The 17,841-nt window shown below is 37.5% G+C and overlaps 1 protein-coding gene across 1 annotated transcript in view; it reads right to left on the reverse strand.

Annotated features, from left to right (window-relative positions):
• Nucleotides 1–291: 291 nt before the first annotated feature.
• Nucleotides 292–17,841, reverse strand: part of cd109 (CD109 molecule) — a 31,015-nt gene continuing 13,465 nt past the window's right edge. Inside the window, exons 20-33 of the mRNA XM_017455528.3 lie at nucleotides 17,576–17,689; nucleotides 16,022–16,240; nucleotides 15,254–15,395; nucleotides 13,289–13,465; nucleotides 11,840–11,921; nucleotides 10,335–10,563; nucleotides 9,665–9,836; nucleotides 9,068–9,258; nucleotides 7,109–7,261; nucleotides 6,955–7,020; nucleotides 3,328–3,461; nucleotides 1,869–2,025; nucleotides 1,535–1,637; nucleotides 292–1,428 (exon numbers count right to left, since the gene is read on the reverse strand). Coding sequence (XP_017311017.1) covers nucleotides 1,232–1,428; nucleotides 1,535–1,637; nucleotides 1,869–2,025; nucleotides 3,328–3,461; nucleotides 6,955–7,020; nucleotides 7,109–7,261; nucleotides 9,068–9,258; nucleotides 9,665–9,836; nucleotides 10,335–10,563; nucleotides 11,840–11,921; nucleotides 13,289–13,465; nucleotides 15,254–15,395; nucleotides 16,022–16,240; nucleotides 17,576–17,689 — 2,136 coding nt within the window. The 3' untranslated portion in view covers nucleotides 292–1,231. The remainder of the gene's footprint in view (nucleotides 1,429–1,534; nucleotides 1,638–1,868; nucleotides 2,026–3,327; nucleotides 3,462–6,954; nucleotides 7,021–7,108; nucleotides 7,262–9,067; nucleotides 9,259–9,664; nucleotides 9,837–10,334; nucleotides 10,564–11,839; nucleotides 11,922–13,288; nucleotides 13,466–15,253; nucleotides 15,396–16,021; nucleotides 16,241–17,575; nucleotides 17,690–17,841) is intronic.

Consider the following 17,841-nt stretch of genomic DNA (forward strand, 5'->3'; position numbering starts at 1 on the left):
TTCCTAATGTGATGTAAAATGTAATTATTAATAATAAAAAAGGGGGATATATTCAGTCTGTATTTTTAATGTATTTTAAAGACATCTTGCAAAAGGGGGGCCTTGGTCAAATGTTAATGCCATTTGGGGGGCCTTGCCCTGGAAAAGTTTGGGAACCCCTGCCTTAGCCCACCACCCAAGTAAATGCTCCTAAGCCACTGTGCACCCAAATATAGACCTTAAACAGAATTTTACGTGCATGTGAACATAACCAACGGCTGTTACTTATAGTGTGGGGGGGGGGGGGGGGGGGCTGTATTTTGCCCTGTTTCCTTAGTATTTCAACATACCTGGATGTACCTGATTCTGAAACGATCTCCTGTCATCCATGCACTCTATTTAATCTACATACTGTCAGCCAGATCAGACCTAAACCAATATGTGTAGTGCAGTAGGTGATGGGATTCAGAATGAGTAGCGCATGCTGTAGTTACAGCAACGAGCTTTATGGAGCACTGTGACATGCATTACATTTAAACACACCAACATAGCAAATAAAAAGTCACTTAGGTGTTTTTTTTTTTCATTATCTGTTTGTTGAAACAATGTCTTCTTGGCAACTATAAATACATTTTTTAAAAAACTATAATTTTTTATTATTTTTCCTGGGTGCCTGGCTTACTACTTTGTCTACTCTTGTAACTATTACTTACATAAACATTAGCATAGAATTTAGAAATAATATCACATATTCAGACAACAGTCCTTTATTATGATGTGTATTATTGTAAATAATTACAGTTTGTAGATGATTACAGTTTATCCCACAGAATACTAATTTCTGATTGGCTGTCAAAATTTGTATTATAATTCTTAATCAGTGCTCCTCATACTTACATACTTTGAGTATAAATAGCAGTTTAGGCTAGGTGAATACTCCTCATATGCTTCATTACCCCCAACTATTACATTTAAATCATGGTAAGTAAGATTGGTATAGGTGAGAGTTTTGAAATATGACGATAGCAATAACGTACTGTGTTTTTAAGTTCTTCATGGATTATTTTTGCTATTAGAAGGCTTCACTTAGAAAATCAAAAGTTTACGGTTAATTTACATGGTTATCTTCAGGGACTACAGAAATTCTGCATCAAAGTACTCACTCAGTGCAAACTAACCTTATAACACAGTCCTGAACTGTTATTTCATTGTAGATATATCAATACAAAACGAGATTTCAGCCAGCTCTTATCTAGAAGCAGCGTGAGAAGGTGATGAGGAGCAGCAAAGCCAGGCTCTGAACCAAACCCTGGTGATAGTGTGAGGAAATGGTGGCATCAAACACTGAGATCACCAAATCTTCACACTGAGAGCAGTCTTCTCCACAGAAAGAACAAAACGACATGTCTCTTCTGGTCTCAGATGTGTATGTCTCCACCGCCCTCCTCCCTGCCAAGTGAAATGAAATGTGAGGATGCAAAGAGATGCTACAGACACTCAAATCTAAGGTAAGCATACTAGTGCGAGTGGTTTTCTAAACGGAAAGAAGTCTTACTTGGCTCATAATAGTCATAAATAGTGACCACTGCATCATGAACACCAGTCACTTTAAACTCCAGTGTGGTTGGGACCTCAATACAGGTTTCAGCTTTGGTTACCTGAGGAGAAGGACAGAGGAAGGAGCTTGAATCTGCTGTACACGGTGAACATGAAAGGGAATTTTTTTTAGGTTTATTAAGTTGTCGAGGTGTTACGGCTAATCCATTCCAACATTATTTAGAAGTTTTTTTGTTTTTTTCACAGAAAAGTGCGGAAAATCTATCTCTATTTACTTAGCTATACCATAGCACTCATCTGAAAATGAAAACAAAATGCCATCAGAAGCTCACAGAGTCTAAGTACAGGATGACGTTTCCTGGGGACGTCTCAACTCTTCTAACCAGCTCGTTGATTGGGATGCCTCTTTGAGCCAAACTGAAGCCAGTGAGTAGACCAATGTCTAGAATTGCCATTCCTGTCTGATTCAGATCCTGATTCTCACACAGCCTGAAAATAATTGAAAAAATGGTCTTTGAAATGTACTTAAACATCTTAAAATGCTCTGTGATTTTTGTCCTTTAAAAAAATCTTAGTCTTACAATAAAAAGAATCCAGATGGAACTCACAGAAGGCCAGAAACGCATTCTAGCTTTTCTTTTCTTTTTTTTTTTTTAAAGACTCATTTCCTTATTATTTTTCTATGTATTTATTTATTTATTTTTAGATGATCAAAGCTGTATTCTAGAGATCACATAGTAAATTATTAGGCTTGTTGCTCGATGGAGATCATTTCAAAATGTAGCAGCATTTAAATGCTAACAGAGGGAAAACAGCTGTTAAAAAATCCTTGTTAGATGAAATATGTGAATGTTTCAGATTAAACCACAGCTATGCTAACTTTGACTCCATAACAAGGGTTCCTAAATTTGGGGTTGTAACCTCACGTTGGGTTTCTTTCACTTACAAATGGGCTTGTAAGAAAATTTCCCCTTTTGTTTTGTTTTTTCCAATTTATTTTACAAATTATTATGAGAAATATCGCTCTAACTATGAAGTCAGATTTTATGTGCTACTATTTAAAATGACAAGCGTGCAAACTATTTTTAATTTTTTCACTCTCCTGATGCACTGTACCAAGTAGGAATTCAGCAATAGTTACGGACATGTTTCCCTGACCATCTACATCTGCTAAACAAACTAGTAAACTCTCAATTCACATACTTCTGTACTATGTTAGACTGTTTGCAGTTAGTGTTTGAATTAAAAAAATATCTCAAGTAGTCCTCAAACCTATAGAAAGGTTTGTGTACCAGTTTTCTGGATTTTCTAGATTAGTAAATACTTTGAATGTAAAGTCAGCATTTTAGATTTGAGACACAGCTCATGACAATAATTAAGAAATTATTATTATTGTTTTTTTGTTTTTGTTTTTGATTTACAGAGCTTATCAGTGTGTTTAAAGTCATAGAAAAGTTTGGGAACCCCTGCTCTATCGCTACTCCTTTAGTTTTACATATCACCCAATGGTCCTGAGGCGATCTCAGAATTAAAATAGTTCACAATAAACCATTTAGGAAAACATTTCTAATTTCAATGTAGGCAGAAAGAAGAAGAATCAAATTAAAGCAGTTGGTTTCTCTGGAATTGCTAAGGCATGGGTCTTGCTGATACTAAGAGTTCTCTGAAAGCCACTTTATCTATATGGCTGGCAAATTAAGGATTCTTTCATGATACAAATCTTAATTTCATAATTATATCACACACATCTGGAAATGTGACAACATTCAGGTATTTGTTGAGGTCTCTTACCGGAAACATATATGAATGTTGACACTGTACATGTCATAGTCCATAACCTGTATGTACAAGTCAAAGGCCTCACACGTGTCAGCACGACGTCTGCGTGACAGCGTTTGAGTCTCTACATTGTAGAATGTCGTAAGCTGTAGAGTCAGCGATGGAAAGAACAAACAAATTAACCATGAATAATTCCCTTGAAATCCAGAAATCTCCGAACATCATCTTGCAGCAAGCTGAGTATGTAAAATTAATCATTTCTTCTGACTAAATAAATAATTTCTTCTGACTTCTTTCCCACTGGAATTCTAGCCTACTGGTCAATGCTTCCATGTGTTTGGACTTTTTCCCTAAAAGCTAGTAAAGCAACTCAAGATGTTGTCATTATGTCATTGAAGAGACTTAACTGGAGTCATGGGTATTTATAGTTACTCATGGGTGTGAGTGAGATTCTGCACACAAACAGCATTGTAACATTTTTCCAGTTACACTCTTTTTTTTTTTTTTTTACTCTCGCAGTTCCAGTGAACACATTCTTACAGTGTATCACTCACTGCCACTATTTTCAGGTGTAACACCTTGTAAACTGGATTCTCGCAGGCTTTGTCACGATCCCCAGAGGTGATCTCCAACTGCTTGAGCATGAAGTCATTCTGCCTTAAAGACACAACTGAAACTCCATTGTCAAGGACACTCAAATTCTCCATAGAGGATGCCAGCATAATTGATTGCATTATGGGAACATGTGTGACTTTGACCTTTTAACACTGGCAGAAACTAAAGTGGCAAAACAGGATAAAATTCATTCACAAGTGCAAGGAACAAATATGCAAAACAGTCTGAAATGGTCACAACACACCTTGAATTTGGGATTAGCAAACTTCCTGCTAATATATACTCAGCCAAAAAGAAACTTCCTTTCATATTCAACTGGTTTTATTTCCAGCAAATTTCTTAACATGTGTAAATGTTTGTATTAACATAAAAAATTGAACAACTGAGACAAAAACTGAAGAAGTTTCACAGTCCCTGAACGGGGGGGGGGGTGTCAGTATTAAAAGTAACCCTCAGTATCTGGTGTGTCCTCCTGCTGCTTTAAGTACTACATTGCATCCTCATGGACTGCACCAGATGTGTCAGTTCTTGCTGTGAGATGTTACTCCACTCTTTGCAAGTTCTCGATCAAGTCTGGGGGAACACACGGTTACATGTAATATTCCACTGCAAGAATGATCAGCTGTAATTCCTGTCTCCATGTAGCACTGTCTTAGGCGTCTTTTACAGACATTGCAGTTTATTGCTCTGGTCACATCTGCAGTCCTCATGCCTCCCTGCAGCAGGCCTATGGCATGTTCATGCAGATGAGAAGGAACCCTAGACATCTTTCTTCTGGTGTTTTTCAGAATCAGTAGAGAGGTCTCTTTAGTGTCCTAACTTATTGTAACTGTGACCTTAATTGCCTATAAACTGTTTGTGTCTTAAGGACTGTTCCACAGGTGTATGTGCAATAATTGTTTATGGCTAAGCATGAAAAACATCATTTAAACCCTTTCCTGTAAAGATCTATAAAGCTTATTTTGATTTTACAAAAATTATCTTTAAAATTATCGCCTGAAAAAGGGCTGAAAAAAGTTTCTTTATATTTAAAATGCAATTGATCTAATCTTGTAAAACATTTTATAAGTGCAACAAATTTGATCAACTAGCCCTATAAAAACAAGTAACTTAGCATGTCATCACAAGGAAGTTTAGCTGTGTAAATGTTTGCCAAACCAAGCTGTCTATCATGGAATCCTTCTCCTGTATGAAAGTTCTACAGGAAAACTATTTGTTTTGTTGAAATAAATAAATTATATTTTTTATTTCATTGAGTGTGTGCAAAACTTTTGACTGCTTGTGTCAAAGATTAATCAGTTTTCTGGCAGTTGAGTATAATATAATGTAATAATCCACAATAATAATTTATCCCACAGGGTTGTTAAATTCTCAGATCGATTTAGTCATAAGTGATTAATTTTCCATATCAGCTTGGACAATATTTCCTCAGACAATGCCACAGATTTATATTCGTTCTAAAATGTTGACATTTCTGGAGTACCAAGTTAAGAAAGGGCTTGTACGGTCGATTTGGCACATACACAGATTAAAAATGTTATGCAGTTAGTGATGTAGTGAAGTTTTCTGCAAGGAGATGTTTTTTTTTTTTGGAAGGAGTCTCAGCGGTCAGTGTTTTGTAACAGTCAGGGGTAAAGAGGAGGACTTTCTGGTTTCTGATTTCTTGGTAGCATTTTCTGTTTTATTCACATCAAGAGAGACAAAAGAAAGGCCGGTGAGGGAACTAGGGATGTCACGAGAACTGATACTTCGGTACCAAGTCGGTACCAACATTCTTAAAAAGTGACGGTACTTGTTTTTCTGGAGTAGCGTTACAACCGATTCTAATGGAGGTACCGGGATTGCAATTCTTCCAGACCTAATGGGGGCAGCAAATACACGCAAGTGTTTTAGTCGGTCCACAAGTGTTGAAGAAGAACGCCTACAAACACACGGGATAAACTACACAACATTAACTCCATCGTGACTTGTTGAGAGGAAATGTGGTATGGAATATGGAAATACTTCACATTCGAGGTGGATGACAACAAACATAATTGATGCTCTGAAGCCAGCGTGCAACCGATGCTATCGTTCATTTCAATCAAAGCGAGGAAACACCTGGAATTTGGTGAAGCACTTGAAAGACGATCCTATATTATGTTTATTTGAGGCAGCTGGCAACCAGCCGTGTAACCGTGAAACCAGCTAACGTTATGCTCCATGTAATGTTTGCTATAGCCAGTTACTTGTTAACGACGCTAACACATTGCAGTGTTATAAACTACCTCCTAATGGGCCACCATGCATCGCCATTCAGCCCGTGTCCTGTCAGCTAAATTTTTGGCCTGCCACCATATCAGTGAATTTAAACTAATGCTTGCATTCAGAGTATAATATGTGTGTGTGTGTGTGTGTGTGTCTGTGTGTCTGTGTGCGTGTGCACGCACATTTAAGAGTGCTGCACCTACACTGTAGCCTCCACTCATTGTCAGACAGTGTTTGATAACTAAAATCTCTCTCTCTCTCTCTCAGGCAGAGGAGGATTTCCTCCAGGAGAGTTTTTAATTTAATTATTTTTTATTTGGTATCGACTATCATGTACTTTTGGTGGTATCGGTACAGACTACTAGATTTTTGGTATCGTGACATCCCTAGAGGGAACAACTGTTTATAACTGCAAAAACATAAGTGATAACAGGAACTAACTAGTTTCATAGACATTCTACAACATTAAATGTTACTACAAATATATTTAATTTGTAATGTCTCATTTTTGAGCATTTTAGTGATTTAGAGGTAACAGGATTTCTACTTTGTGTCAGGCCATACTGCAGTACCCTGATGTTGAACAGCACACCCAAAGCATTATGATCATTTATACAATGAAACAAGACACAATGTATATATTTTTTTGTAAGTATACTTATTGTATAGTTTCTGTAGAGTCCATATGATATCATAATATCACAATATTTACATCAGAATTTACTTTTTTCTCTTTGCTTTTTTTTTTTCCCAAGAAACTTAAAGGAGATACTGAACCTGGAACAGTGCAAATCCTCTTCCCACAGCTGATACTTGGAGCTGAAGATCCTTTTCAGCTTCAATCTGTTGAAATAAAATCTGAATAACTCTTCACATCATCACAGCATGTCTACAGAGTGTATAGTTTTGAGTGGTGTGTATAGATTGTAACCTCTTGGCTCTGGTAGAGCAGGTAGTTCGTTCGGTCTATGATGAACTTAGCCACTGAAGCCGTCTGTGTCGTCACTGTGATGTTGAGGTTGATCTGCTCTGTGCTGCTCAGTGAGGCAAAGGCCGATAGAGCCTGCAGAGCAATCACCGTGTCCTGAACACAGAAGAGCAAACAGGCTAACAGTCATAGAAATGACCTGATTTCTCATTATACAGTTTATTAGGTACACCTCCCATTAATGTGCATTTTGCATTTATAGATTTGTAAAGTGAATAACTATGGACAGGATATTATTAGTGTTAAATCCCTACCAAATACATATATCTGGCGAGTTCATAATGCTGATTGCCAGATATATAATGCTGCATTCAAAGGAGGCCTAAGTACTACAGTATGTTTACAAAAAGATTTCACATGAATGGCCCACTCTCAACTCTTCAACAGTATTCTTTGTTCGGTCAGCTCAGATGTGAAACAACACTGATGTTTCCGGAGCCCATTAAAGTTTCATTAGTGATCAGTGTTAAACCTGGCTTACACTGTACAATTTTTGGCAAGATTTAGACATTTTTTTTCTATCCGATTTTCTCCCTAATTTAGTCATGGCCCAAACATCAGGCAACTCTCACACAACACACAACAGCTATCAAGGGCAAAGGCTATCCTGTTCTTCCCCCATGGTACGTGAAGCCCACCAACTGCATTTTTTCAAACTGCTGCACATGCAATATCAGGGGGTTGCATTACACACTCGGAGTAAAGTGCTACCCCCTCCCCTCCTTTGCATGCAAGAGCTCACTCTTACCCATGATTGGCTAGTGTCACTCTGATTGATAGGGGAGAGAGTGTATGCCATCCCTCTCTCCCCTAGAGCACAGCCAGTTCTGCTCTCTTGGGTTCCACGCCACTGATGACTGGGGCCTCAGCGCTATTCTTACCCCTTAAATGCTTGATTTAGACATGGTTTTGTTGTCTATTTTTTGGAATCATGGGGGGGTCCCGTGTGAATTTGATTAACCATCCAGATGTTATTCCTATCTAGTGTTCCCAAGACAGACTCCTGATCCACTGCAGCTATGATGTGAACATGACTTAATGGATGGTTCTGCATTTTGGCTTTTGCTTCATTATTTACAAATTCTGCCAATAACAAATTGTTCCAACTGAAATATGTTTGAAAAAAAATAATCAAATTCATTATGTCTGCATACTAATTCATAATAAATAGTACAAAGCACTATAAACAGTTCAATTTAAGGCTAGCAATTCAGCGGTCACTATTTTTTCTTACAACTTTGTTCACAAAATCACTATAATATTTCCTTTAAATTCAGGCTAGAATCATAATAGAACAGCATTTAATAAAAGCTGCAGTGAGTGAATGTAATGAAACAGAGATTCGACCCATAGCATTGCCAATTAAAATGAACCATGGAGGGGTAATGAAGTAATCAGAGCTTCAATAGCAGGACTCATTCTTATGTAAAGCTATATAACTGAAAGACAGCAATTTACTGAACCACAGGATGGTATATTTTATGTTTTTATTTTAATTATACTTTTTTTGTATTTGCAGTTGTCTATACTAGACACCAGCTTCTCTTATTACCCCTGCAATGTATAATGCACTTACTTTGTAAATTTTACCATTAGTTTACTTGTTTAACCTAATATACAACATAGTAGAGATTAGTCTCGCAAGCCAGAATTCCAGCTTCACTAGAGGGTCTAGTATGTGCATAAATAAATGCAGCTTAGAACTGCCTACAGCAAAACACAAGATTATCTCTGTTACTCACAACTTAATGCTTCATGCATAACTTTTTAAGTTTTAAAGGAAAGGTATTTGTGGAAAATTTTTACTGCAGTGAATTGACTGATAGACACAGAAGCCACACCTCCTTCACTGACAGAGAGAGAGAGAGAGAGAGAGAGAGAGAGAGAGAGAGAGTTAGTTGCCTGCGTGGAGCCGTATCCACCGAGGTGGTTCCTCTGCTGGCTGAGCCACTTCATGAGGGTGAGGGCAGGTTCCACCCTGCCCAGCATGTACAGAGAAAGCAGAGCGTAGGACGCCATCTCGATATCAGCTGAGCGCGGCTGCCACGATTCTGACACGTCACTTCCTCCGGTGCTCCACATAGGAACGCCATCTAAACAAAGAGTTGATAAACAGAGTCCAGGTGCCTCCTTTGAGTTTTGTAGAATACGTTGCCCTAAACCCCTGCATCGCATCTGCCACTTTTATAACCCAAAACACAGCAAGACAGCTGGGTAAAGAAAGTTAACCAGCACATGTTTTTCATTTCAGTAAAAGCAAAACAGTGTTCAGCACAAGTTACGTACACATTATATCAAAGTTTTAAAAAAAGAAAAGAAAAAATTATTTTTCCAGCGCAGTCATACATAATGTGTAGTTGACTTTAGAATTGGCTTTATCTAGTCATAAAAAACGACTGCTTTTCTTTATTGTCTTTCTCACTGTTTTTTCCACCACCCGGACCAGTGGGTGCACCTTAGCAATACATATGTTTGTTTGTTTTTTAGGATTTTACCCACCATGCATCTGGGCTCTGTTCATCAGCTCAGTGAGAGCGGTGTCGGCTGATGGACTTTTAGCTAGAGACAGTGCGTAAGTCACCAGACACAGGCTGTAGTTACTGGAGATGCCTTGGCTCAGTTTGGAGGTCAAATAGCTCATGGCATCAGATACCTCACTGCCATAGATATGCTAAGAATAAAAACATGGTGATTAATGGAATATTTTCCTCCACAGTGTATTAGAGGTTCTAAAAACTTTTTTGCATACAGGGACCCCTTTAACTGTAAAATTGGATTATAATCCATCTAGACACATTGTGTAAATGTGTACAATAATATCTTGATTATTTATTGAAGCTGGAGAACTTTTGTTCTTGAGCTTTCCATCATCCAAGTTGGCTTTATTTGTTGGCATACTTGATGTTTCAATTATTGAGGTTTGGATTAAGCCAATTTAATTCAAGTTAAACATGATGATGGTCATGATGATCATTATTATTATTACCTTTAAAACATTGCGAAACATAGCCTAGGGGTCCATGATTTTTTCATTTGTTATAATAAAATCAATGTATTTTACTGACTGTTAAAAAAAAAAACAACTATAAAACAGCACTGAGCATAGACTGCTTCACGGACAATTTTCCCACTTTGTCTAGAAGGGTCCAACCCAACCCAGTGTACTTACCTTATACTCCACGTCCTCGAGAAGAGCCAGGAGGACGTAAGCAGTGAGGGACACTGGGCTGTCCAATCCTCCTTGCAGCTCTGTGTGTATAACCCGTCCAGGCTCTGCGAAGGAACCATCAGCCCTCTGCTGGGCCCGCAGCCAGTTCGTCGTCCTGAGCAGGATCACTGTGTCGATGAAGATGAACTGCCGAGCCTGGAGGAAACACCTCAACACAAATGCTGATAACCTAGCAGCAGAAGAAAGGAAAATAACAGCATGTAGTACATTCACCATCTACTTTAATAGGAACGCCTTTTATATAGATGCATAAAATCATGCTGGACAGTTGAAGACTGGAAAAAAAAAATCAATAATTTTTTTTTTTTTTCTAATCTTCAACTGTCCAGTTTGGGTGAATCTGTGCCTGTGATAGCTTAGAATTCCTGTTCTTGCATGACAGGAGTGGAACCTGATGTGGTCATCTGTTGTTGTAGCCCATCCACTTCAAGTATTGTGCATGCTGAGATGTTTTTCTGCTCATCAATGTTGTAAAGCGTGATTATTTGAGTTACTGTATCCTTCCTGGCAGCTCAAACCAATCTGGCCATTTTTCACTGACCTTTCTTATCAAGAAGGCGTTTCTACCCACAGAACTGTCGCTCACTCAATGTTTTTTTGTTTTTCACACCATTCTGTGTAAACTCTAGAAAATGTTCTGCGTGAAAGTCCCAGTAAATCAGCATTTTCTGAAATACTCAAACAAGCCCATCTGCCACCAAGAACCGTCACACAATTAAAGTCACAATTCACAGAGATCACACTTTTTTCCGATTCTGGTTTTTGATGTGAACATTAACTGAAGCTCTTGACCTGTATCTGAATGATTTTATGCATTTTGCTGCTGCCAGATGATTGGCTGATTGGATAACTGCATAAATGAGCAGGTGTACAGGTGTTTCTATTAGTGGATGGTGAGTGTATATTTGATTTATTTGATAATTATTGTTTGAGAACTGCATATTATCAAAATGCAAGACAGTTTGAGTTTGCAAACTTCTGATAAGAAAAGGATAATATAGCTGAACATCTCTTACAAATAGTGTTAACAGTTGTCGTTGTTTGAGGAATAGCACCAAAGTTAGCACAGTTCTCTAGCCATGTTTGTAATTTCAACTTAATCCTTATCCACAACTCACTGCAAAGACTATTATGAGTGTTCTGTATCATCCTAGACACCTGTGCTCCCCCGGTTTTTGTGCCACCATCTTTTCAGACGTATAATTATAAACTGACAAAACTCTAGTAGACTGAAGTGAGTCCAGTGATGTGAAGTGTAGTGAATTGAATGTTTTGACTTTGTATTTTGGGGGTGTTTTGACTTTATAGCAATTAAAGATGAGATTTTGTTTTAGTACAAACTTCTATTAAACTCATATTAAATATAAATAAATAATTCTTTTCTGTTCCCTGGGCTACAATTTTTAGACCCAAGTGTGATTAGAGGTAAATGAATGGCTTCTCACCACGTACTGCCGGAAGGGTCACTGTCTCCAAAAGCGCTGAAAGAGCCATCCATCCTCTGATACGACAACTCACGCTCATAACCTATGCATAGACAGACAGAAACGCTCATTACCCATTCACTGTCAGAAAATTTGTATTCATAACCTATTCATGCACAAACACTTCAAGTACAAAACCCCCTTGTGTAACATACAAGCTCCTGTGTAAGCAGATTTGCATGCTGATTGTCCAGCCACTGCAGGCACAGTACCACTTAGGATAAATAAAATTCTTGACAGATCCTTCAGTTAGATTATAACCGAGTAGCGTCAAGTTGCTCACAAAAAAGGGGTCTATTGCATGCATAGTGCTAGCAGAAGAGTTATATAACAATATAATCAGCTTATTTTACCAGTTTTGTGACTGGTTCCACATACCCAGCAGCTTCTGATTCTGTAAAGGCCATGTGGATGCTAATTAGTCTGCCTACTAATCTGTAACAGCTGATGTGTGTGGTGCAGCAGGTGGATGGATTGAAAACTATTTGGGGTGTTTCTTTAAATATAAATAGCAAATAAAAACGTCTGGGTTTCACATTCAACCCTGCTCCCTGAGAAGGGAACAAGACGTTGCATTAGCATAAGGCTATGGGAAGCGCCCTCATAGTGTTATGCTAACGCAACGTTGAGTTCCTGTTGAAAGCAAACTTTACTTTTGCAAAACTCAACATTGAGTAGTGTTTTTTCTTTCCAGTTGTTGAACGAGAGAAGAATAAAACACTGATGACTTGTGGCCTACTGAGCTTATTTTTCCACCAGGCAACTATTAATTTAAAAAAAAAAAAAAAAAAAAAAGAAATGATATGAAAAAAATAAATAAATAAACTTGTAACTGGAATATAATGCTACATTCTTATGAAACTACACCAAAATACATTGGTAAATATTTCAACACATGAAGTGTCTTTGTTTTATTACAGTTTGATCACTGATACTGCTACAAACCAAACATGAGACAGAACAGCAATCAAATCAAAGGAAAGATATTAATGTAAATTTAAACGAGTGTTTCATTACAGGCAGACACAGTTGTAGGGTAAAGACATTAAGACCATAGATAAAAGACTCATACAGTGCTAACATTAACTGTAAAACAAAATGTGTGCCTAAAGTGCCTACTTAGAATGATGGATAGAAGATTTTGGCCTAAAATAGTCATTTATAAGATTTTTCAATTCACTAAACATTTAATAACAAACATTGCTCCGATTCATTATTCCTGTTTCCTTGGTTTGGATTGGATTTTCCCATTTTAGATAATATATAAACATGCATTTAAACATGCATGCTGTAATAGGATGTTCAAAATCCTTTGATTTTCTCACTCACTCACTCTCAGTACCACTTTCTCCTTTATACTGTAGTGTATGAATACAATATCGAACTGCAAATTACAGTAAATGAAAATACCTTGTGTCATGTAGCTCAGAGCTTTAGTACGTGTTTCCTCATCAGTGTGGCCCAAGCTGCTCAGATACTGCAGCACGTAAACATTCGGTGCAAAGTGGATCATGTTCTGCTCACCACAGCCATACGGCATCTGAATCAGAGAGTCCAGACCGCTGATGGATGGCCCCAAAATGTCACCTTTTACACACACACACACACACACACACACACACACACACACACACACACACACAGAGTGCATAGTGAAATATATATGTCGAACAAATTTAAACTCCTAAAAAGTCTAAAACAATCTACTTTTTTGTTTGTATATTTACAATCAGCAACACCTTCAACAGAAACATGTTCAGAAGGTTATGAGTGTTGTATTGTGTCAGAAGGACAGACATTTCACAGCATCACCTGCCGAGGGCCAGAAACACCCTCACACAGCTGCTAGTTCGAAAAAAATATATAGATAAATAAATAAATAAAAAACCCTCACTAGACTGAAGCAGAGCTAAAAATCAATCAATAAATAAATAAGTAAATAAACACCCTACTGCCCTCTGTGCCTCAAAATATGTCAGCATTTCCACCAAAAGCTCATTTTATTAGCCACATAATCTGAGTTAACAGACTTACATTCCTCACTCTCAATTCTACATACCACTTTAGTTACTGATTAATTCATATTATTTACTGAACAATAAACTTTTATAGGAATCATAAAAACCAGAACTATAAGGGGTTAAAAAGCATCAGCACTATGTAAAGTGGTGGCAAGGGGGCCCTTCAAGGTCCCTGATTATCACTAAAGCTGGGTTATACTTGAAACTTGACCATAGCTCCTCTTCATATAGTGAAATTTTGATATTTTCTACCATCACATGTGATTACTTTAAGACTACTTGGGAAACACTGCCTACCAAAAAAAAAGTGCTGGTGGACAGCACTCCACTGATGTACGGTTTCACTGGGATTCTATGACAGATTCAAGTACACAGTTTTTAATGGGAGCAAAGATTAATGCTCATTGGAAACATGCTTTTAATACCCAGCTGCATGGCTTCACAGAGAGGGAATGGGGTGTGTGGGATGTTTGGTTTTACATTAAAATAAAATATCTATACATATTCTTCACTTGTCCCACCTGGACACACGGCTTCCCAATATGACGATTGGAAGATCTCTCAAAGTGGTGCAAATGGTAATGGGCATGACTGACATATTATAACTTATATGAGATATGATAACTTAAACATATCAGTGCCAGTCAGATTCATAGCAGTATATATACATATATATATATATATATATATATATATATATATATATATATATATATATATATATATATATATATATATATGTATATATATATATATAGCATTTTAAAGCCAAAATGAAAGAAAATTGCAGTGCAGGAGCATCATTGACATTTTAACAGCCGTTATCTCACCACAAACAGGACTGATTATGTTTATTTTGCTATGGCACACAGCTGTCCAACAACATGATCAAAATATGACATTCACTGTGTGAGGAAATTCTGCAATTTTTAGATGTTTTTAGATGGACAGACTACCACTGCATTTATTAAACTGCCTACAATTACCCAAATGCACCTTTTGCAGGAAGGTAATCTAAGCAAGATTAAAAGTAAATCAAAAATGGTAACCTTGCTTTGGTGAAATATGTTGATGGTTTAAAAGTTCGACAAAAAAAAGCCAATTTTGGCAGCAACTCTATTGCTCTGTTTCATCTCGCTCTCAGCTGCAAGCAACAAAAAAAAGATAGATAAATAAATAAAATGCAAAACAAAAATTGAAAACAAAGGCCGATTTACGAATTTTTGCTTCACACTCACTCAACCTCTGGTGTGCACTTTTATTTTGTATGTAAACTGTTTTTGAATTTGCCAGTAAAATCACAACAAGGATGAACACCTCAACAGGAAGAACAGAGTTCATGGAGCCGACATACCGACCGCAGTGACCTGGGCTCTCAGACTGCCTGGAACAGCTGCTGAAGGGAAATGAAACTCCACCTCTCTGGATAGAGATGTCTTCATTGGGTCGAACTCCAGAAAGAGTGTATGAGTGAACGACTGCTCGCTCCCCTCTGGCTGAAAACACACAAGCATAAACAATTCCATTAAGCCTTTACCAAGCTTGTGTTCATCGCACAGACTGCTTTGGTTTGTACACATACCAAGAGATTTAGATACGCAGTAAATCTTTATGGTGAGGCTTCAGACCGGTTTCATGTGGCTAGATACAAAGCCTGCAAGTTTATTGAAGAGACATGCGAAACCCAGGGAGAATAAAGTGAAGAACTGTTCTTCATTTGTAAATTGAATAACATGTTTTTCTTCACAGCATATCAGAGAGATCCTGCATATTTATTTAGATTCATTTACTATAGTACTATATGTTGGAGATTATACTGTAATATACAAGTATATTTTCCATTTCTGTTTTTCTTTGTAGATCATCTGGGTCTATAGTTGGATCCATAGTTCCATAGTTCCATAGTTTATGATTTCTATTACTTTGCGTATTCTTCTACAAATCATCTGGGCAGAGCAAGGTAACCAGATGATAGTAAGTGATCCTGGTATGATTTCAAATGAAAAGTGTGTCACTGAACAGCTAATGTTAGCTAGCTAGCTAGCCATTTAGTTTTGTTTGTTTTTTTTAACTGTGAGTGACCAATATACATTGATTACAAATGATTGTAGAGGGGAGTCACCTTAACCAAGATTGTCTGAGAGACCGAATCTGAGGTGTAGAGGCTCATAGCTTTGACAGAGATGGGCATCTGACCGAGCTGGGTGGCTGTGATGGCGAACGACACCATGGTGCTCTTCTGCCTCGATACGGACACATGACGCGTGGCTGCTAAAAGAGACTCATCACCAGCTGAGGTCACAAACTCAAACATACTGCTCTCATTCACTGTCACAAGTACCTGAAAAAAGGGGGAAACATGGAGAAATAGACAAAGAGATAATATAATAAAAGACATAAGAATATGCGTTTCATCTACCATTTTTCATAAGGCTATGATGTAACGCTGCATTTGACTCGAGCTGTTCAACTCGACCTCCAACTAGGACAAACTACAGAAATGCACCCTTAACTTGGAATACCCACTCAGTAGGTCTCCTCAATCCCAAGGTCAAGATATTACATCAAGTCAACATGGCCGCTCACATCGTCTACATTAACAATAAAACATCTGTTCAACAATACTGTCAACAATAAAATATGACTTCCTTACTTTAAATGATTTTATAGTAGTATTTACTTTAGCGCAGTCAACATAGACACATTAGTTAGTTAAATCTATAACACTGATGATACAGTTTGTTGCTTTGGGAAAGTAAATACAACATAAAACCTGTTATGTTACCTGGCTGACTTGTTGCTAACAAAACTAACGCCTTCATAAAAGGCACCTTTTTTTTTCAGCTTGAATGTGCAGAGATTGAAAATTACTTCCACGTTCAGACTTTCTACAACAGAGTTAATCAAACGTAGCATAAGATTTAAGGAGGGACCTGAGAGGATATAAAACTGCTTTTAGGATATGAAAGACACTGGAAGCTGTTATGAAGACAAAGGATGGACATACAGCCCTTAGAAAGCATATCACATTGAGAAAAGGAGATGCAAACATTCAAGTTTTTATTTTCACAAACAATATCTTAGCATAACCTAGTTGATCATTTTTGCTACTTAGGGTTGGGGTTAGCGGTTAGTTTTAGGGTTAAAGTTCTAGGGTTAGGGTTTGGGGTTAAGGTTATGACATCAGCTCTGACAATAGTTTATCTGCAAGGTTTATATTAATGTACTCATTCGGATACATTATCCTTTCTATAGTAACAGCACACAGGGATTTGTATGGAGGATGATCCACATAAATGGATTAAAATGTGTAACTGCTGTGGTATGAGAGGAATAAAACAATTCAGGACATGCTGTAATGAGAAAATACAGCAATTTAAGAAAATAAATCAATTTATTTGGGTGGTAGCAGGAACTCCATTGTTACCACTGTTACTGTTTTATTCCTTACACAATTAGCATGTTATATTAATGCTGGACACAACAGGCAGGTTATTTATTTCTTAACCTTTGTACAACCAGGTAGAAAAAAAAATACAGAAAGCTCAGAAAAAGTATGTTTCACCAGCCTGGACCACAAGTTCTTTGTGAATTGAGTGAATTCATATGAATTGATAATCATAAAACCCAGCCACAGTGATATTTCTTTGGCTGATGAGGAAGAGAGAAAGCCCACCTCCAGGTCCAGATCCATGTAATTGAAAAGGCTGACCTCCAGCAGCAGCAGCTCACCTCGGACAAGATACGGCGGGATATTCAACAACACAAAGAAGTCTTTAGATACACGCAGCTGTGAGAGAGAATTAGGTCAAGTACAATCACATTCAAAATTGCCAAACGTTACACAAACGGATGTAGAGTGGCATCCAAATAATAGATGCTAAAAAGAAGACAGCGACTGCACTTATATTTTATAATTTGATGATAATGCTGTTTATAAAC

Source organism: Ictalurus punctatus, chromosome 25 (assembly GCF_001660625.3).
Source record: "Ictalurus punctatus breed USDA103 chromosome 25, Coco_2.0, whole genome shotgun sequence".
NCBI lineage: Eukaryota > Metazoa > Chordata > Actinopteri > Siluriformes > Ictaluridae > Ictalurus > Ictalurus punctatus.